At 38.4% G+C, this 21922-nt stretch overlaps 1 protein-coding gene across 1 annotated transcript; it reads left to right on the top strand.

Moving 5' to 3' along the window:
• The first annotated feature begins 427 nt into the window (after positions 1 to 427).
• Positions 428 to 20632, top strand: DDX43 (DEAD-box helicase 43). The gene is made up of 17 exons (XM_065631473.1): positions 428 to 695; positions 801 to 1157; positions 1897 to 1952; positions 2342 to 2474; positions 3928 to 4035; positions 4792 to 4873; positions 6547 to 6703; positions 6782 to 6900; positions 7167 to 7277; positions 8633 to 8774; positions 11946 to 12046; positions 12828 to 12915; positions 14496 to 14623; positions 15240 to 15349; positions 16031 to 16169; positions 16963 to 17050; positions 20525 to 20632. The coding sequence occupies exons 1-17, from the start codon at positions 428 to 430 to the stop codon at positions 20630 to 20632; spliced, it is 2295 nt and encodes a 764-aa protein (XP_065487545.1).
• The last annotated feature ends 1290 nt before the right edge of the window (positions 20633 to 21922 follow it).

Below are 21922 nucleotides of genomic sequence, written 5' to 3' on the forward strand. Positions count from 1 at the left end.
CTCCCAAGTAGCAAGTGATAGGACAAGAGGAAATGGCCTGAAGTTGCCCCAGGGGAGGTTTAGATTGGATATTAGGAAAAAATTCTTCCTGGAAAGGGTTGTCGGGCATTGGAACAGGCTGCCCAGGGAAGTGGTGGAATCGCCATCCCTGGAGGTGTTTAAAAGGCACATAGCTTAAGCTGTTAAGGACATGATTTAGTGCTAGAGTTAGGTTATGGTTGGACCCTATGATCTGGAGGCTTTTCCAACCAAAATGATTCTGATTCAGTGCCCTCCAGCGGTCCCTTCAACCTCACCCATTCTTCATTCCTTTCCCAATACTGTATCAGCTTTAGTACATTCAACCATACTAAAATCTTCATTAAATCATCATGAAAGCTTAATTTGAGATTAAACATCAAGACTTCCCTAAAAAATTCAGACCAGCATGTATCAGCAAGACACAGACACCGAGCAGAATTACCCCGTGCCACCCTCACCCCCCCCTGCCCGAGGCTGCCCCTTTGTCGCCGGGGCTTCCCACACCTCCAGGACCAAGTTCTTGCCCCTCCCGTCCTCGAACAGCGCCTCCTCCTGCTCCTCCGTGGAGCCCACGCAGGGCTGCCCCGAGGCGGGCAGAGGAGAAGGGAGGAACGCGGTCCCCATTCCCGCCGCCCCCAGCGCCCGCGCAGCCACCGCGCCTGAGCGCGGCCCCGGCCGGTTCTCCCATCCCCGAGCGCCCTCGCCGAACTAGCCAATCACTGCTTAGAGAGCGGCCCGCCCTGGCCAATCAGCGCGCCGCTAGTCTAAGGCGCGCCAAGGTTCCTCCGCGTGTGCCGCGCGCGCGGCAGCCGTTATGTCTGACTGGGAGAGCGGCGGCGATGAGGACACGGGCGGTGATGCCGGCGCCGGGCGTGTGTGGCAGCCGCCGGCGAGCCCTCCGCAGGACTGCGCCTCCATCGAGAGCGGCGGGGAACGAAGGAGCACGGAGTGGCGGCGGGAGGCGGCGGCGGCCGGTCTCGGAAGGGAGGAGTGGGAGCCTCGAGGCGCTGAAGGCTCCCGCGGCCTGAGGGAGGCAGCGCGGCAGCCGCCGCCCCGAGCCGCCGCCGGCCAAGCGCGGGACGCCGCGGCGCCTCTCTGCTTCCACCTCGATAACGCCCTGGTCGGGGCTCTCATAGGTAATAACGGCCGCACCCCCGCCCGCGGGTGCTCGGCCCGCTGAGGGGCGCGGGTGAGGGAGGAGGAGAGGACCTGGCGCGGAGAGACTGTTCGTGCGCCCCCCCTCCTCTGTGCCCCGAGGAGCTGCCGCGCTGCCCCAGGCCCTGTAAGGGCCCCAGCCCCTTCTGACCCCGTCACATCTTTGGCAGGGTGCTGGCTGAAGCGTGGAGTGCCCCCATCGCCAGGGCAGCTGAGCTTTTCCTCCCCAAAGTGGTCGGGCTGTCTGTCTGTCGTGGCCGGCCGGCTGTAAGTGGGCCGAAGCCCCGCTCCATTAAGATGGAGGAAGAGTGGCTCTCTCTTGAGCTGGTTTTGCTGCTCCATCTCTTCAACTGTGGCGCCACCCTCCGTGTGCATCTTGTGTTTGGTTAATTGCCAAAAAAGTTACCTGCATTTTCCAACAGTTTGGTGTCACAGGTTCCTTTATTTGTGGCTGCGTGCGCTTATATGAATCACACAGAATCACAGAATGTTAGGGATTGGAAGGGACCTTGGAAGATCATCTAGTCCAATCCCTCCGGCTGGAGCAGGAACACCCAGATGAGGTTACACAGAAAGGTGTCCAGGCAGGTTTTGAATGTCTCCAGAGAAGGAGACAGGTCTCAGGTTTTGCTCACAACCAAAATACTTACAGTTACCATGTGTGGTTTTTGACAGTTTGGCCCAAATCTCTGTAATACCAGCAGTGTATCTTTGTCACAGGTCGGGGCGGAACTAAAATAAGAGAACTTGAGGATTCTTCAGGTTCCAGGATAAAGGTAACATACGCTGTGTGTCATCCCGGCCTGGACTCTGTTGGCAACATTTGGTTTTGCTTCCACGTAAACCATAGCTACTGCAGCAAGCTGGTGTTGCAAGAGCTGTAATAGTTCTACTCTTTTACAAGAACTGGTAAAAAGGAAGTGGAATTGAGGGTGCAACTTGCATACTGTATGAAAGTAGGAAAAGCTTACTGATTTTTTTTTTTTCCCTTAAGTAGGCATTTATTCCCATTTAATTTAGAAAGGGAATTAAAGGGCCTTTTCCTGGGAAGATAAGTTAGAATTCAGGAAAAAAAAATCAAATATTGTTTTCAGGATCTGTTCTTAAATAATGTTTGTCTTTGCAACATTAAAAAAAAAAACTCAGCAAGGTTTTATGAACATAGGTTATAAAAGGAACCTATGAAGCCGAAGTAAAGATTTTTGGCAGTGTTGCTGTGCAAAACAAAGCCAAGATGTTGATTGATGACGCTGTTACGAGATCTGGACAAAACTATGTTAGAGGTGGGACTGAGAGAGGTAAGAAAAGTTGGTTTTGAGGCGGGGGGGGAAACCTATGGATTGTCTTTCCATGTATTTGGTAGTTTGCTGGAGTGTTTTTATATTGTTAGTATTTTACCAAAGTGAATTAAATTTCACTTTGTTCTTGGACAATGGCATAGCACCTTAAAACAGTATATCTAGACATCTTCCTTTCTCAGCTGGGAACGGTTCTGCCCTCAAACTGAATGGTTTGGGTTGGAAGGGACCTTAAAGATCATCTTGTCCAATCCCTCTGCCATGGGCAGGGCCACCTTCCACTAGACCAGGTTGCTCACAGCCCCATCCAGCCTGGCCTTGAACACTTCCAGGGATGGGGCATCCCCAGCTTCTGTGGGTCAGACTGCTAGAGTTCTGTGAAAATCTGTTCCTGTGTGGTTTCAACAATTTTAATGAATGCACAATGTTGTACTAATTGCTTTCTTGTATTATCAGTCTTATTCCCCCAAAATACAAGTGTAGCTTCTAGTTTAAGTTTTAATGTAGTATCTGTGCAGCATTAAAATTCAATAAGCTTTTATAAATGTAGTCTATAGAGCAAACGTACTGGTTACAGCATGGGTGATGCTGACTTCTTACTACTTTCATGGGAAGTTAGCATTTGAGATTTGATGTTGTACATCATGCCTCACTTTACTAGGGTTTATTATGCTAACTTTGTCTGTTACGTGGATATGTAACTAATGATTCTGTGTTAAGATGCTGCTTATGTTATTGGCATTTGTCGTGGATATGCTCCCAGCGACTTTTTGCACAGGCAAACAACATCCATAGTTGTTGATCTGAGACACTGACGAAGAAGAAGGGATCTGAGAGTCGTGTTCCAGTGTTAGAATAAGGAATGGAGTGCTAGTGAGTTATGATTTTAGAAGTGCCCCAGAAAGTGGATGAGTATGGTTCAAGAGGCTAGAAATAGTTCACACTTCCTTAGTATGTCTGACTGTGTCTTTGCTGTGTTTCCTGCTTTTCCACTAATATATAATTATGTTGCCATTTCTACCTTTCCCAAGAAGTGTTAACCTCGTTAAAAAAAAAAAAAAAGGGTGTAGAGTATAACTACACTGAGACGTTATCGTGGTGACATTGGATGCTTTAGAAGTAAACCTTGCTCTTCTAACTGTTATAAATAAAGCTGTCTGCATATCATCTACTGGGTTCACAAGTTTTTGAAAAACCTGCTGCACTGCAAGCCTTATTTATAGCCTTGAGTAGCTAAAGACATTGAATGCTTCTTTTTTATCAGAACTGGATTTGTACAGGTTTTACCGATGTTTTGGGCTAAGACCTAGGAAAGAATTTTCTATTTAAATGCTTCATGTATATTCAAAATCACATAAGAGGCCTTACAATAGAAAAATAAGGAGGGAGGGGGCTCTCCACCACCATCCAACAGATTCCATGAAACAGCAGCATTTTGGTACTAATTCTGCAGGAAAAAGCTTGGACATTATCAAGCCTGAAACTAACCGAAACAAAATGGTGATTGACTGGGCCTCTCTTCGTGAAAACAAAGCTAAATATGAAGCTATGAAGTGGGCAGGTTAGTTTTACAGTTTTGATTGTATGGTACTTATCGGTTCGTATGATAAATCTGTTGAATGCTTAAACACTTTCAATTTTTGCTTTGAGATGACTGAGTCTTTCAGTGTTGCAATTAGTTAAGTATTTTCAGTGAAGCGACCATGTCAGCCTTTGTTAGCACAGTCATGGAGGACACTGTGGTAGCTGCATGAAGACTTAAACTTACTACTCAATTGGTATTGTGAGTTCACCCTTTGAAAATACTGTTGTTTTGTATGTGGTCACAGCAAAAATCTGAGAATTGTTAAATATTACACTATATATTTTACCCTGTTTCACCGAAAACAAGACCTAGCATGGTTTTTCAGGATTTTTGAGGATGCTTGAAATATAAGCCCTACTCCAAAAATAAGCCCTAGTTACAGTTCATTTAAAAAGTCAATTTAAATAGTGTCCAGGCAGCTATACATGTAAAAAAAGTAAGCATCTTTTGGAGTAAAAATTAATATCGACCCCGTCTTATTTTCGGGGAAACAGGGTAGTAGAAATTACTTTAGAACTTCAAATGTGGGAAAGTGGTTCTTGTGCAGATATTAAGTGTTTGTCTAACTTTAATCTTTTACATGAACAACAATATTCCTCTACTGTTTTTGACTAGTCTCCTAGTACAAGGCACTGTCTGGGGTTTGGGATTTCCATCGTGAGCTTTAGCAGACTTACCCTGAATCTGTAGCATTTCTTACTGACTCAAGTTTACTTTTTCTGATTGCTGAAGACTTGCCTCCAATTGAGAAAAACTTCTATAAAGAATCCTCAAGGACTGCATCTATGTCACAAGAAGAAGTGCAGCGATGGCGGTAAGATCATTTATATAGGCTGTCATCTCCTTAGCAAAAATCACTACTAAGGTATAAAGCCCAGAAAATGAGAGATGAAATATTGAGACAGAAACATTGATGTTAGTGTCCTGTAGTAAGTTAGATCTTCTTATTAATTAAACAATAACTAGTAGATGAGATGTTATTAGTCGCTTGGAAAATTAACTTTAGGGATTACCTACTTCTCTAGAAGTGTTTGATCTAGTTAACTTTTGGAAGAGAAAAAAAATCAAGACAGTTCATTGGCTTTTGGCTGTTTCTTTGCATTTCATGCGACAGCATGTTCACGTTTTCTAGGTCCTTCTGAGTATTAGTGGTCACATGTTGAATACGTCTTGGCTGCCATTTTTTTCCCATGTGTTTTAGTCAAATACCATCTTCAAAACATATTTCAACTTCTATTGCTGTTGTCTTCCTGTCTGTCTAGCTATCTTGTCTTTGCAAGTACATCCTGGTGAGTACACACCTCATTTAACAGCATCCATTCATTTTGATCCAGCAGTCTACATCATTACTCTGCAAGAAAAGCAGATTGTCTGTTTCTGTGATTCTGTTCAGGCCCTGGTAGCAGTTTCAACCCTTTTCAGTAGTTCTAATGAAACTGATGAACATTCTTGAAGTGTTACCTTTTACTACTTATCTTTTTGCGTGGTGTCTGTGTTTTCTGCTGCCTGCCCACCAAAAAAACCTTGCCACAGTAAGCAAAGCATGGAATTGACACCTGTTTCCTTGAAGTATATATACATGTTATTGTTAGAGCTAGTCAAGAGCAACAGAACATTGTTCTGTAGGTTCAGAACATGCATTGAGAGTGATAAAGGAATGTTTTTCCTTTTTCATCTAATCTGTTTGCTTTAAGGAAAAAAGGCAGTAATTGAAAAAAAAAATTTTTGTAAACATGAGGAGAGGTTGAATTACCCATTCTTTTCCCAGCCCACACCCTGCTTGAAGTAAACCTATTTGCTGAAGGGAATCTTCAGAAGAGTACAGGACTGGAACCAAGATAAACTACTAGTGCATATTAATACCTCTTAATTGGGTGGAGCATCAGAATCTCAGTTTTTAATATAGCTTCTTGTGTGCATTGTTGTGTTTTGGGTTTTGTTTGTGTCTTTTGGAAGGTATTTTGGTTGGTTTGGGTTTTTTGTTTGTTTGCTTTTTTTTTGACCTTGTCTTACTGACTGGTTATTTTTTTCTAAACTGTTCTGTATGCATTTTCTAGAGCATCCAGGGAGCCGCTCTGAACATATTTTGGGAAGGCTTTTGTCAGAATATGGGGTTCTGACAAAAACGTCTGATCCATTCCTATGAGTTCTAGGTTGTCTTTATGCTTAAAAATGTGACACAGTTATTTAATTTGTAATATAATATAATTGAAGTCTGATGTGACAGGACTGCAGTTCATGTTAATATCCATATATAACTTCAAATTAGTCATTCTTAAGAAAGAATGGTAATTAATGCCTCCAGGACAATTGTTTCTATAGCAAGCCTTTCTTAAAAGTTAGAAGAATAGTTCTAAGTCTCATTTGCGAACCCGAACTTTTGTTCTTCCAGGAGTTTAAAAAAAAGAGTCAGAAAGGCAGTATTTTGTGTTAGCTCTACTTTTTCAGATAATGAGACTTTAAAGTAATTGAACTTCTTCTATACAGGAAAGAAAATAATAACATAATTTGTGATGACTTAAAAGAAGGTGAAAAGCGCTGCATTCCCAATCCTGTTTGTAAATTTGAAGATGTCTTTGAGCATTATCCTGATATTATGGCTAATATAAGAAAAGTTGGTTTTCAAAAGCCTACACCAATTCAGGTACTTCTTCAATTTTGATGACTCTTTAACTGAAGCTTAAGAGAAAAGTACATTTAAGTATTTGCTGTTTTATGTTAGTCCCAGGCATGGCCGATCATACTCCAAGGAATTGACCTTATTGGCATCGCACAGACTGGTACCGGGAAAACATTAGCGTACTTAATACCTGGATTCATTCATTTGACTTCACAGCCAATGTAAGGACTGCTCACATGTCTGACTTGTTTAGGTGTGGATAATTCCCCCCACCCCCATGCGATGGTTTTCTAGTAAAGAAGATAATAAACCATAAATTGGAAAAAAAAAAATAAACCTGGTGGAATACGAACCAAATTTGTCACCACAGATTCCGTTAGGAGCAGTGTACTGAGGAAGTCTAGAACAGTATAAAAGTATTCAATGTCAGATGTGATGGACTTTGCCTAGCCTCATGTACTTACATTCTAAAGACGCTTTATTGCAGATCCAAAGATCAGCGCGGGGGGCCAGGAATGTTAGTCCTTGCTCCCACTCGAGAACTGGCACTTCAGGTAGAGACAGAGTGTTCAAAGTACTCATACAGAGGAATTAAAAGGTAATCTTACTGCTTACTTGCTTTTTAAGTATTTTTTTTCCTACCACTTGTGGCTTAATTCACCTACTAAAATAATTGCATTTACTAAGAGGGGAGGGGAAGGTTGTAAAATTTTCACAGTTTTGAGAGTGCCTGTTTTGAATGCTCTTATAGTGGAAATCTATTTCTTATATAGCTGGAGTTCTGTGTATTGTAGCTTTGTCTGTTGCTTCTTGTCCTTCTGTGTGGACAGCTGAGAAGAGTCTGACTGTCTTCTTGGCACCTTGTAGACAGCAATAAGATCTCCTTGAGCCTTGTCCTCTTCAGGCTGAACAAGCCTTGTTACCAGTTCCTCACATCATGTGCTCCATCCTCTTGACCATCTCAGTTGATGCTCCAGTGTGGATATGTCTGTTTTGTAATAGAGACGAGGGATAAAAAAAAAAAACCCAGATATTGTGCTTGAGGTGTGGTCTTACAAGGACTGAATAAAGGGGAATAATGAGTTCTCTTACCCTGCTGGCTACCTTCTCCATTATACACAGCTGGATTTCTTTTCTCTGGGGTTACACCGCTGAGTAATGTTCAGTTTCTTGCCCACCCAAGTCTTTTCTGCAAAGCCATCTTCTGGCATGTTGGCCCTCAGCCATATGGTAGTTCATCTGCATTCTTCTTAAACTTCATGGGGTTCCTGTCAGCCCATTTGTCTAGCTTCTGAGTAACAGCTTGGCCCTCTAGTGTATCAATCACTCCCCCAATTTGGTTTCATCCACAAATGGGCTGAGAGTGCAGGTCTTCATTTAAGCTATTAAACAGACATTACTGTCCTCCAAAACTTAGTTTTAGGGCTCTCTGGTAACTGCACAGATTTGAGAATTAGTCTTGTAGTCATCAAATACTGAAATGCGTGTTCTGCTTCCTTCCCCAAAATACTAAGGACTTTTACAGAGTGTGTTCAGTTTGTGTGTAAGTCTAACACCTTATCGAGTGAGTTGATGGTTTTAACAGCAAAACGTCTGAGTTTGATGGTACTGTTTAGAAAACCATGCATCCTTTCCTATGTTAATCTATTTTTTTGGTGCGGATATTTTCAGAACAACCCAAAACATTCTTGTGGCTTAATAGCTATCTTCCTTTCACAATTACTTTCACTGCAGTTTCAGCAGAAAGCTATTGCTGAATTGTTGAGAAAGTATCATTCCCTTTTAAGTCCATTATTTAATGTGATACTGTCAGTCACACTTACTGTATTCCTTCCTCTTGGTAATACCAGATGATACTTTTTAAAATGAAGCAACATGGTGGCATTTATTTGAAAAAGATTGACTTTAGTTGAACTTTAATACACTGCTTCTGTAAAACATTTTGTTTTTCAGTATTTGTATATATGGTGGTGGGGACCGAAAAGGACAGATAGACGTGGTTACCAAAGGTGTGGATATTGTTATTGCTACTCCTGGCAGACTGAATGATCTTCAAATGAACAACTTTATAAATTTGAAGAGCATAACATACTTGGCAAGTAGCTGATATGGAATGACTAATGCACCAGTTGGGAAATGGTTGACTTAGTGGGAACTTAAGCTTTAATTAAAAGTTGTCTTTAAATTTTTTAAGTCTTAATTACAATACATCTTAACACTGAGATTGATGTTGGAAGGATGGTTCATAGTTACTGTAACTGCATTCTAGATGTGGAATAATCCCTAGAAAATAAAATAGGCTTTTAGCACAGGAAGCATTTAAAAAAATGCTAAATTGTTACCTCGTATTAATAAGTTTGCTGTTTTAAAGTTCATTTTGTCAGGATCAGTTATTAATGGATGAAATGCCTTTCCGAAGTTGATTTGTCCTTTTCTTTTAAAGGTTACCAGTGACTCAAGTTCTAATAAGAACTTGTGCAGTAAGCACCAGAGTTGCAAGCAGTTAGATATTTAAACGTTTGAGTGACTTTCTTTTGATCTCAGTGGGAAAACAGCCAAGTAAACATTAGGAAACCTTATGTCTTCATTCTTGCCTTTTGCTGTGCTGGACACTTTAAATGGTTGCTATTTTGTAAAATACTTTCATATATTCAAATTATTTCTGAATTGTCTGTTTAACTGGTGACTTGTTGCCCAGTTTGACAAGTTGGCCTGCTTTCCCTTCCTTACCGCCAGCCCCACTCCCCTCTATGGGTTAAACACTCATTATGCTGTTGCAAGTTAGCTCCATTTCTAGTAATAGTTGTGAGGCCAGTGGTGCTGTAGTATCATTAGAAATTTGGCCATCTGGAAAAAAATATTGGAAGACAGGAAAGTAGCCTCATGTAGAAGAGTAACATGTAGTTGCTAAGCAGGAGGAAAAAAGGCCTGAAAACCTTCTTTCTGAGAACTATAGAAACGTTAGTAATCTTCCTCTACCAAGGTGAAGTATAGTCATACTACCAGTGCACACTGCTTTAGAAAGCAAAGAATATATATGTAACCAAAATTGGATGTTTCAGTATGTGCAGGATATACTGTAGTATGACATTGCTAAAAAGAATTAGCTATCAAATTGAAAAATATGATAATGTAAAGCAGGAGAAAAATATTTGTTGTTGTACCGTCAGCAGTTAAATATTTTCAGAAGATTGAAACCGATGCAAGGACCATGTTTTGCAAAGTGGTTTATGTCTCATGTCTCAGGCTTTCAGGAAATGCTGGGCTGCTTTAGGTCCCATACAAAAAGCTGGACATCCAAACATTTTTTTAATGTTACCATATATTTTTCCTTATGGTTTCTTGTACTGTTTAATATAAAAGATGCTTTGTATTTCCACAGCTTCGTTGACAATTTTCAGCCAACAAATAATTTAATCTTGCAGCCCTATTTCAGAGAAAAGAGAAGGATATTAGATTTTAACTTTAACACCTTAGATGAAGAATGTTCTTCGTTGAAGAGCTTCATTTACAGTTTTCATTTAAATACATTGATGAGTCTTGTGAACGGTCCCAAAGTGCACTGACTATTTTTTGCTGGTATTGTGTAACTGTTTCCCAAGGGACTTCCAGGATCAGAGACTGGGATGCAATTGTGGGTTTAAAACCAACAACAACAACAAAACACCTCCATTTGAGTTAGTTATATTTGAATATACACTGTGGACAAGGTGAATTGGAGGCAGGGAATTTGTCGTCTTGCCTGACAGTGCCACCAAGTTAGTTGCGGTCTTGATTCAGATTTTTAGGAACATGTTTATTCAAGATAGGCTGCTGGTTTTCATTATTTCAGAAAAAAAACCTGGGAAATTCTGTTATATATGGCCATTTGATTGTTTACTATACAAGTCATTTGAAGATTGCTTTCTGTTTTGCTGTGTTCAGTGTAAATCAGTATTCATTCATCAGCAATCTGAGTGCTTTTTTTTTTTTGACCGTATGCTCATGTATCAGAAGTAAGGAAATTGGAATTGTGCATGAATAATTGAGAAGCATTCAGGGCAAAGAGTATACTAAAAAAAAGTGTGTAAATCATGAAGTAGGATATAGAATGTAGATTGGACAAGTCCTTTTACTCTTAAAATTAAAAAAAAAAAGTTGTGTAAAACTTACCAATAACTGATTTTAAACAGAGGAAAGAAAATAATATTCACATGAAGAACTGGCTTGTGAGAATTTCTTGCCAAGAAGTAGAACTGAAATGAATAATATTTACAAACAAGTAAATGTATGTATGTAACAAGAAACATGGAGGGAGATTTAGCCTATAAACCAGGATCTGGCTGTGAAGCTTTCGGAAAAAAATAGTGCTAATATTTATCTTATATCCATTACAGCCTTTATTCCTTATTAAGCAGCTATCAGAAATAAGGAAAGTAAACTTCAGCTACTCTGAGCCATCTAAGACACATACTTACTTGCTTTCTTCTCCCTTTCCAGCTAAGTACCAGTGTGCTTAATAGCTTAGAAAGTTTCTGCTGCTGAAAGAGGTGTAGTAGCCAACTCTGTATTTAAAATTAGTAATGTTTCAGCCTTACTGTTGTATTAGAATCCAAGTAGTTAATGAAATTTCCAAAACATTCACAAGTGTGCTTGCATATTAAAAAAAAAAAAAAAAAATCAATTCCAAACAGTTGTACTCAGGCCTTCAACTCACTTGTTCACTTTTGGCTTTTTTACCAGATGAAATAAGTTTGAGCTCTGGGAGTTCTGCAGTGTCCTAGTGTCAGCCAAAGTGTACAGTCTGGCTTTTTTCCTCTGATGAGGAACTAATTCAATAACTGATATTTTGGTCTGGTATGAGATCTCTAACAAGGTAGAAATGAGATTTCCCCTTGAAATTGCCAAAAATCTATTGTTGAAAGTGTGTTGTGCAGGGTTGTGTCCCCTCCAGGCTTGGTTGTTTTTGATTTTGTTGTTTTTTTTAATTCTGTGCTTAGGTTTAGGCACCAACCAAACTATCATTCAAACAGTTGTTTCTTCTTCATTGACTTTTAAGTGCTCTTAAAGGTGCCATGGATTTTCTTGTTCTGCCTGCAAATGTTATTACCAAATGAAAAAGCTTCAGGGAAATTGGAGAGGTGAAATAGTTCAATCGGTTTTGCAATATGTTATAGAGTGCATTCTGCAATTAAAATTGTTACTATTAAAATGGTCTACAATGTAATGTCTTGCTGAAACCCTTACCTAAGGAACTAGATACAATAAATAACCTTGTTCTGAGCAGGTTTTAGATGAGGCTGACAGAATGCTGGATATGGGATTTGAACCTCAGATAATGAAGATCCTACTAGACGTGCGGCCTGACAGGCAAACTGTTATGACAAGGTGTGTGAACATAATAGTGCCCAGTACTAGAACACTGTAAGTGTAAGGTTATTGAACAACTAAACTTCAAAACAAATGTGTCAGTTTTATTAAGATTTTTACTAACCTAGATGGGAATGGCATCAGTTTTCTTTCTGACTCTGTCTAGTCAGTCCTATCGAGTCATTTGACAATTTTATTTTCATTTCTTACCCCTTTTGTGATGTTTTACATCAACTATAAAAAGAACTGAGTTCTTACCAAAAAGGAAGGTGTTCTGGGAGTGCTAGAATTTGCCATATCAACTTGAAATTCCAACTTCCACCTCTGTCTGGGACCCAAATGTGTACCCTAACTTTCTGATCAGTATGTGTGCTAGTCTGTACCCGGATTAATTTTGAAATTATGCAGCTTTTGGGATCTTAACAATAGAATATCCCACCAATAATTTTTGTTACTGTATTTTGCATTGGGGCCATCATTTTAGAGATAAACAAAGATTAGAAACTTGCTTATTAGGTATCACTGAACTACTAAACTCACTTTTGGCTTCATCGAAAAGACTCCATAACTGTTGCCTGCACTTTTAGCCTAGAAAATTATCTTAAAAGTTTGAGTGCTGTTTACTAATAACTTCTTAAGATTGTTCCTAAATGTTATATAAGCTCGCTACTGCTATTGCTTACTCAAGTGTTTCACTGGTGTATAAGAAGTAAAAGAAGAATGTGATGAAATTAATGGATTGGAGAAGGTTTTGCACTCTATTCTCACGTGTTTGTTTTCCTCTTCACTTCCTGTTTAGTGCTACTTGGCCTGATGGTGTTCGGCGCCTAGCGAAATCCTATCTGAAAAATCCTATGATTGTATATGTTGGCACTCTTGACTTAGCAGTAAGTTTTTCTGTTCAGGCTTGGGTTTCATTTGTTGGTTTTTTGTGGCTTTTTTTTTCTTTTTTCTTTTTTTTTTTTCCTTTGGGAGAAGAACCTGCAGTTAAACCAGGAAATATTTTGCTTGTAATTATAGGTAAGTAAATACATGTAACTTTAAAATCAATCCAAACTTTAAAAAACAACTCTGTATTATTCTTTTAAAACTTCGTTAAAAGTTTAGAAAGAACTAAAAAAAAAAAGTAGAAAACCTTTTTCTTATGTTTCTGTAACAAGATCAAGTTGAAGTTTGAATTTTGTACTTCACAGTGCCACATATTCTTGCCTGAACTGTTGTTTTTGTGGCCTTCACTTCTGTTCAGCAAGTTCTTGTTCCTTAGTTGCTTTTCCTTCTGAAGGTCTTTCTAATGCATACAGGTGCTGATCTGCATCTGTGTTTCTGAACTGCTGTTTTCCAAAGGGAGTGGACGCTCTACTAAACTCCTGGAGGGCACTTGTCTAGAGCAGGGGTTATATGTTAGAGTAAGAACTGTCTTTAAAGTCCAGAACTTCTAAGATGTAAATGTAGTTGCATACTTGTCATGCTTGTGCAGCTATGTGTAGTTGGCTTCAGTACTAGTAGAATTTATAGAAATAGTAGTTCTTCCAAGATCTCGGAATCCTGGTCCAGAGATCGCTTGGAGTTTGGTTCTTAAATTATGACATTTTCCTTGTCGGTTCCACCTTTTTAGTGATGGGGAATAAGAAAACTTGGTATCTAATTTCTAGGTAGAAATAGGGGGAAAATATACTTTTCATCTGTTCTGTTCAGAACTATGTTTTTGTTGAAGGGCATTACTTGTCGAAGACAGAAGATCAGAACTTGAAAAATATCAACTGCTATTGTAGGTCTCTTGTCTAACGGATTCGCCTCTTTTTATAGGTGCTTTTCTTAACTGAAGAGGTGACCTCTGGGGCAGGGGGAGGGTTCCCATGTGGATAGAGAATCTTTTGATGTATTTGGATTCTTCAGTCCTTGCTGCAAGATTATGATGCAGTGCCATGAGAACATCTAGACCTTTATACTACTTGTGTGGTATACCTTAGATATTCTGTGACAACCTTCAAATATAATGAAGTTTTTATTAACAAACTGTTGTTTGGAAGAGCTGGACAGAACTGATTGTTTCAAGTATATTACGGAATCTTTAAAAGCTTGTCCTTTCAAGTAAGACTGACATGGTTCCAGTTTACTCTGGATTAACATAAAATATACCCAAATTAAAGTACTTCAGTCTGGTTTTCACTAATATTAGGAATAATGATTTCATCTCACTAGTCTGCTAATCTGTACCCTCTAAATCTCTGCAAGTGTATGGTTTGGCACACTGATGAAAGATATTTTTTTACTGTTCTCCTAAATCAACTAGGAAGCAACAAATACATCTGCATTGTTTGAACTCCAAACTGATATATATTTTGGTTTTAATATAGTTTTTCATGGTGTCATGTTACTCGTTTTGTAATATTGTAATATGGAAATTAACAGAAAAAATATTATTCTAATCTGTTTCTACTTAACATCCCTTTGTGTTGTTCAACAGGCAGTAAATACAGTAAAACAGAGCGTTGTTGTTATCGCTGAGGAGGAAAAGAGAGCTTTCATGCAATACTTCATTGACTCTATGAAGCCAAAAGATAAAGTCATCATTTTTGTGGGAAAAAAAATTATGTATGTACTCTTTTCCCAGTATTTCATCTGTTTGTTTTTCCTAACAGAAATACTTGATAGTTTCTTAGTTCACATAACAATTACCAAGTGTAACAGCTCTTGTCAACAATGTGCTGGTGGTAGTAGTATTTTTTCTTTATATATTCATTCCTCCAGACAGACTGGTAGTTTGTATCCTTTTTAATATCAGTAGTGGTGGTGGTGGTAAGTCTCAATTTCACATAGTTACAGTAGATGTTAAGATTCTTGGGGATACATTAATGTGATGTACTGTTGACTTGCATATGCAGCTGGCGCATACAAGACCTGATTGGTGGGGGGTGGTCATTGTACCATGCCTGAGCTTTTTCAGTGAACAGCACAAAAATCATCTATAATTTCTTTCACATGAATGAAAGCAAACATTGATGTGGGGAATAGTTTTGATTCCATACTGCTTTACAGTAAATATCAGCTGTCCTATGTAGAGTTTTCCCCTTAGGGACACATTTAGCTTTTGTTGACACATTATAATACTACCTTTTGGATCTGAATCTGGATGCTTGGGTTTGGTTTTTGGTGGGTTGTTTTTTTGTTTGTTTTTCATTTTGAGAACCATTGTTTTGTTTAATCTTAGAGCTGATGACTTAGCAAGTGACTTTAGTCTCCAAGGAATTCCAGTACAGTCACTTCATGGTAACAGGGAACAGTGTGATCGAGAACAGGCTTTAGATGACTTCAAGACAGGTACGTTTGTACTTAAGTACTGGTTTGATTAGCCCAGGTCTTTAAAGCTTGTCACATGCAGAACTTTGTCTGTTTGTCAGTGCCATGTCTCTTCAGTACCATAGATATGAAAATATTAAAGAGCTCTGAATATGTCTGTTAATTTGAAAAAAAAAAAAAAAAAAAAAAAGGGAGTTAGTTTAAAGTAAGGCTTATTTCATATTTGAAATCTCTGGGGAAAACTCCAAATTGTGTTAGTCTACAGGGCAGTAAATTTAAGCATCAAATAGTGGTGCTTTTGGTGAAACGGTTTTGCTCTTGATGATGCCAGTAGGTTATACTTTGGGGTCATGTGATCACATGCTAATAAAACAAAGAGTAGTCCTATGATATAAGGATACTGGGTGATAATGTAGTTGTTGAAGTTTCTGTTCTTTTTGCAGACTCTTTCTATCAGCTAGGCATGTTTCTTGCTTCTCCTGCACCCTGCTGTTCTACTCATGAAATACCAATAATAGGAAAATGACATTTTGAGTGCTTACTTACCACCTTGTATTTGAAGCTAACTCAGTGTGACATGCAACAAATGTGTTTTTCCTTTTATATGTTAAGAATAAGTGCATTGTACACTAGAAGATTAATAGGCTGGAGTATATTTTCTGTTTATTCCATAAACTCCCATTCTCTCTGTACTTATTTTAGGCAAAGTCAGAATACTGGTAGCTACTGATTTGGCATCCCGTGGCCTTGATGTGCATGACATCACTCATGTTTTTAACTTTGACTTCCCTCGCAACATTGAAGAATATGTTCATAGAGTAGGTCGTACTGGAAGAGCAGGGTAAGTGTTTACAAGACAATAGTAATATATTATCAATATTTTATGCACTGCATAGGTGTTTCACTTGTCAAATACAAGAGCTACAGGTGATGTGGAGTGGGGGAGTGAAGTCTCCAGAGTCTATCAAGTATGTTTTAGATAATAACACACTGCTTTATGTTTTGAAATCAGTTCACTGTTAAATTTAAGGCAAACAACTTTTCCACTTTTCTTTTATTTCACTGAAGTGGGTGGGAACAAGGGATATTTGAAAGCTGGTTTAAATGTGGGGAAGAATTATAGTTCAAAACAACTTCCGTGTAGATATTTTGAAATGTCACTTCCTTGTTTGTCTCTTCATGAGCTGCTGAGTTGTTTAGTTTCCTAGAGAGCCCATAGGGGAAAAACAGATATAAATTCAGAGCTTTCAGCGTACCATGGTGGTGTAGTTTGGTGTTAGTACTTTTGAATGCTGCTTTCCCAGGTTGGCGTAAGTGTGGTGACTTTTTTTTTTTTCTCGTGTGTGTATTTATTTTAATTATTCTATGAATGTATGTCTCTTCATACTTAAATATGTTGCCTTATGCCTTTATTGTCTAAAAGTCTAAATTAGTTGTGCCCTTGCTCCATTTTAGGTGAATTGCCATATTCTGATCTTTATGAAAAGTTGCTTTCTGTCATGCGCAGAGTAAATACTCAAGCCAGTTATATCTACCAGTTCAATAATATTGCCTGCAGTACAATTTTTTGCTGAATAGGAAAAGCCCAGCAGCAGTTGTTTTGAAGATCAGCAGTTATTTCATTCCTTGTTTAGGCGTACTGGGGAGGCAGTAACGCTTGTCACCAAGAATGACTGGAGGGTTGCATCAGAGCTGATTGAAATTCTGGAAAGAGCAAACCAAGTAAGGATACATCTCACCGGGTAAGATTTGTATTGGTTCTGGGTTACCACCTGAAGGAGTTCATGAAGGTCTAAGCCTGTTTAGACCTTCCTTGGTGAGTGTTTGTAGTGCCTCAGGCAAAAAAATGGGTACTTAAGTCTCTCTTGTCCTGGATATCCTTAGCTGTATTTTACCTTACAGATGAGGCCCAGAAAAGAACCAGGAACTCTAATCAAAGCCTTCCATGTCCAAAGAAAAAGTGACTAACATACAGGCACATAGAGGTCTGCAGAGGAATGATAGGATCTATTTTTTTCATAGTATTTTATTCCAGTTGTATTTCACTTCTGGACATGTGTACCAATGTTCTTGTTTAGCAGTGTAAATATTGACAATATTTGTATCAGAAGAAACTCAACTATCAGTTTATTAGATTGGACAGTTGTGATATCTGACTGCACTTTTCCAAGCTATCTTTCTTACAGATGTTTGTAAATACTGTGGGAAATAGGACTAGAATGTGATTTGTTTCTTTATTTTAAGAAACTTTGATTTTTTTGCTATGGTAGCTGAGAAGCCAGAGTCAATTATGTTGCTGTTTCTTGCTGGAACAAGAAACAGTATTTTGCCTGATTTATATTAAACCCCTAGTTCATGTGCTGATTTGAGTTGAAATTTTTTTTTTTTCTTTTTTTTTTTATTTGGGGGGTGGGAGTTTGAGTACAAACTAAATTGCTTTACCTGAGACCTGTGGTTGTTGTAATGGATACTAACTCAAACAATAAACCCTGACTCAAGAACTTCAACTAAATCTTCATTTTATGACTCTACTTTGAAAGATGTTATGCCACTTATTGCAAACCTGATAAGATGCTTTTGAGGTAGGAAAAGGAAAAAAAAGAGTTGTCTCCTAATAATTTCCTAAAGTTGCAGGTTTTGCAGGGGGAGTTAGGCGGGGTTTTTTTTTGTTTGGTTGGTTTTGGGGACTTTTTGGTGTGTGTTTTTGCTGTTGGTTTTGTTTGGTTTGTTGGTTTTGATGTTTTGTTTTGGTTTGTTTGTTTTTTCATAAAATGTAAGAGTAATGTAACCAGTAATGATACTTTGAAGCCACTTAAATAGAATGTAGAGGTGGCTTGTTCTGTATTCCGAGTCAGCCGTTACCATCCATGCCTTGTCTCCTGCTGCAGATTGCGAAGTTCCCAAACTTCTTAAATGTGTGATAGTTCACCTGGCAACAGATCTCTGAGTTCAGAGGAGAAAAGAGCATCTCTGAATCCTTACTTGCATGGGTAACAGTTAGTCACAACGTGATTCTCAAATTTTTAGTTAAAGCTGGGGTTTTTTTTTTCCTCATGACAAAGAAAATATCAGCGCTTCAGTCTAAAGCATCATGTGAAAGGGAAGGAGAGCAACTGAGAACATGGTCTGAAGGTTCAGAATACTTCCATTTCAAAACAAGTAAGATGCATTTGTTAGCCAGGTGGTTTCCATGATTTTGAATATACAGGTAATCTCCCTAAAGAAAAGCAGCTACAACAGATTTATGTATCATACTGCAGGGATCTTTATGTATTAGCTTATTAAGAAGCATGGACAGATTTATTGGGGAATCAGATGGAAAGACACTGATCTCTAATACCAAGAAGAGTGTTACATATAAATTATTGCATCTTTATGCTTTTCTGTTTTCTCATTTGGACTATCATGCCTAGCTTATTTGTTTAGCAGATACACAGATTGTCTGTGTAAAAAATCTTAACAAACCACTACATGCTGCATATTGCCTCACTGAGATTTTCATGTTCCATATCTTGGCTCTTTCCCATTCTTTACTTGTACCTGCTCAAAAAACACTCCTGCAATAAATTGTTGCAATTTTAGTTGGAAGAAATTCTATTTCATGCTGTAGGAGAGGATCTGATCTGATACTGAGGAAGAAAATTATCCAGTGTTTCAACTGAAAACTGACTTTATCTCATTACTTGGATTTCTATTAATAGAAGTCTGTATTGACTTTCAGCGACAGAGGCATAATTTTTAACTTTATTTTTAAACAATGTCTAAAACTTATGCAAAAGCAGGAGTTCTGTGGACTCATGACAGTTGCCCAACAGCCAGGGCAGTTCTTTATCTGCAAGAGCAAATCAGCATATAAAAGATACATTCGCAAGCTGACACTCATGCCAGCTTAAGAAAAGTTGCTGATAGCCTTACTGAATTATAGAGCCCAACAAAAGAAGTTGGAACTGGAGGAACATACCCTCCTGCTCCACCAGGCCCTTTGTCCAGGTTGCATTTGCATTCTTCACCTGTTCAAGCATTGCCAGGTCTGGGCATTTCTAAGGAGACGTACAAGTATTTACATTTGTTTGCATTCTACTGTTTGTGCTGCATTTGTGCTACTCTAAGAGGGACAAACCACAGAGGCTGAGCGATGGCATGAATCCCATGCTTACACACACTGCATGAGCTTTCTCCTCGCTCTCTGATCAGGAAGCTGATTCTGGACTGGATATCTTTGACCTGCCACATGGCTACATGACGTAGCTGGTTGTTGGAGCAGCCTGGTCCTGATAAATGATCTAAAACTTTTCTGAGAGTAATCACCCACACTGCCTTTTACAGTAAACTTTGCATTAACATCTGCATTATGCCCGACCTGGTTTAAGACTTGTCGGACACTGTCTTTCTTCTATGATCTGTAAGAACAGTATATGTTGGGTTGGTTTTTTTTTTTCTTTCATTCAGTGATCAGTGTCACTCAACCTAGTAAAGTCTGTCTGTAATTCTGTACATCTGGCCTCAGTCCTTACAAATGTGAATAACTCTGAAGTGACAAGGTGTGTTGATCATACTGTTCACCTCCTTTTCCACATAATTACAAACATGCTGGAAAGCACCATGGATCTTGGTAAGACGCTCTTGTGACCTCCCAGTGGTGGGAGAACTGACTATTTTCTCCTGCCCTTCTTTTCTTGTCTTTTAGCTTTGTTTTACCCATGTGAGAACCCTTCCTATGGCAACGCTCTCTTTAAGTACCAAAGTTTCTCTTCAGAGGCTCTTAAAACTTCCAAAATGAATTTAATATCAATCATAACAGTGTAATATTAAACTAAATATATATATAGTATGGTATCACCTTTTGGTGTCATTGGACATTTTTTCCAGCTGTTCATTATCACTGAAAGATAAATTTCTATCTGAAATACAAATATTTAGCTGGTTTTATGTTGTCATCAGATATCATGATATTAGCATACATGTGTAATTGAAAATCCAGGGACACTGTGCTGATTTTCAGTATATTTCAGTATAATTTTATGTAAAAAGATGTCTATACATGTCTACAGAAGAGAGAATCTGCAAAGTGACAGGAGCCAGATAAATTAAAAAATCAAGTTTTGAAACACATAAACCAATAACATTTTTGTAAAGCAGTCTAAAAGTTTAGATCTATTTCAAACTGACCTTGTTCTTGTGCTGCTTTCTTATCAGGTAGTTCCCAATGATCTTATTGCAATGGCAAAAAGATACAAAGAATTTCAAATCAGAAGAGAAGTTGAAAAGGATATACGAAGACCTCAGAGAAAGCCCTCAAAATAACTAATCCCTTGAAGTTACTGGAACAAAGTAAGTGATTATAGTTACTGTTATCATGTGTGGGCTTGAATTTATAAGTTTAATTTCTCAGTTAATTGTTTTCTGTACCTGTCCCATTTAAATAAAATGCATTTTAAAAAGCAGCTTAGAAAACTGGATTAACTCTATACAGAAATAAATCTAGTTTTGTGCTTGGACGCTATTTTAACTTAAAAATTAATTTCATAATTTTTCTCTCGTGTGATGTTCATAACTTCTAAAGCCATTATCTACTGGTTACAAACAAATATTGTGGGTTTGTTTTATGGTTTTGTTTGTTTTTAGTTAAAAGCAGTATTAATATACATGAATGTAAAATATATTTTCCCTTTTATTTTCAGAGAACTGGACTAGTGAATGTGAACAATGTTTGTCAGTGTGGCTTCAAAATACTGTACTTTTGCATTGGTATGCCACATCTGCCAGTGGAATGCAGACGTATTTCCAAGGATAACTTACTTAAACCTGCTCTGTTTGCAGTAACTGATGATTGCTGAAACCAGTCTTGTTTGGGGTTTTTATTTTGTAACTTAACATTGAAAGGCATTTTTGTTAAGACTCTTGTCTCAAACTTTTTTTGAGAGAAGTCTGCATTTCCTAATGGAGGAGAGCACAAGTAGTATGTGTTTGTGGCTAACTGGAAAAATTTTTAAAAAATAAATTAAAAAAAACAGGCTCTGCTTTTGTTCTCACGGATGTAATTTTCTAGCTTAACAAGAGTTTACTACAGCAATGTTAACAGAGTCATGAATAAAAAAAGACATTTGAAGGTCAGGTTCTGTCACACAGACTCCTAATGACAATGGGATATGTTTTCAGTCTTTGGAAGTTATATGGGAAGGAGCTACTCCTTCATTTGATGCTTGGTCTGAACTTGTGTTTACTCGTGTCATATGATTAAATGAAAAACTAAGAAACTGAATCTAGTGAGATGAGAATATTTTATTAAAATTATTCTCTAAATGTTCTTCTGGCCTTCCATAATTTTTATTCCGCATAATTGAGGTGAAATCTGGGCATTATTTAAGACAGTAGGTTATTATTTGCCTTCAAAAAGGAGGCTAAAAATATGGACTCCCCATAGCTGTATTTACTTTACAGATGTATTTACTTTACAGCACAGGAAATATTATAATTATTATTCTTTCCTAACACGTGCTCTTCAACATAAGAAAAATAGAGCTGAATTCTGAGAATGTCCGATTCATGCTCCATTTTGGTTTTGATAACCTTTCACATGGAGACTCTTCCTCC

The sequence above is a fragment of the Caloenas nicobarica genome, chromosome 3 (assembly GCF_036013445.1).
Source record: "Caloenas nicobarica isolate bCalNic1 chromosome 3, bCalNic1.hap1, whole genome shotgun sequence".
NCBI lineage: Eukaryota > Metazoa > Chordata > Aves > Columbiformes > Columbidae > Caloenas > Caloenas nicobarica.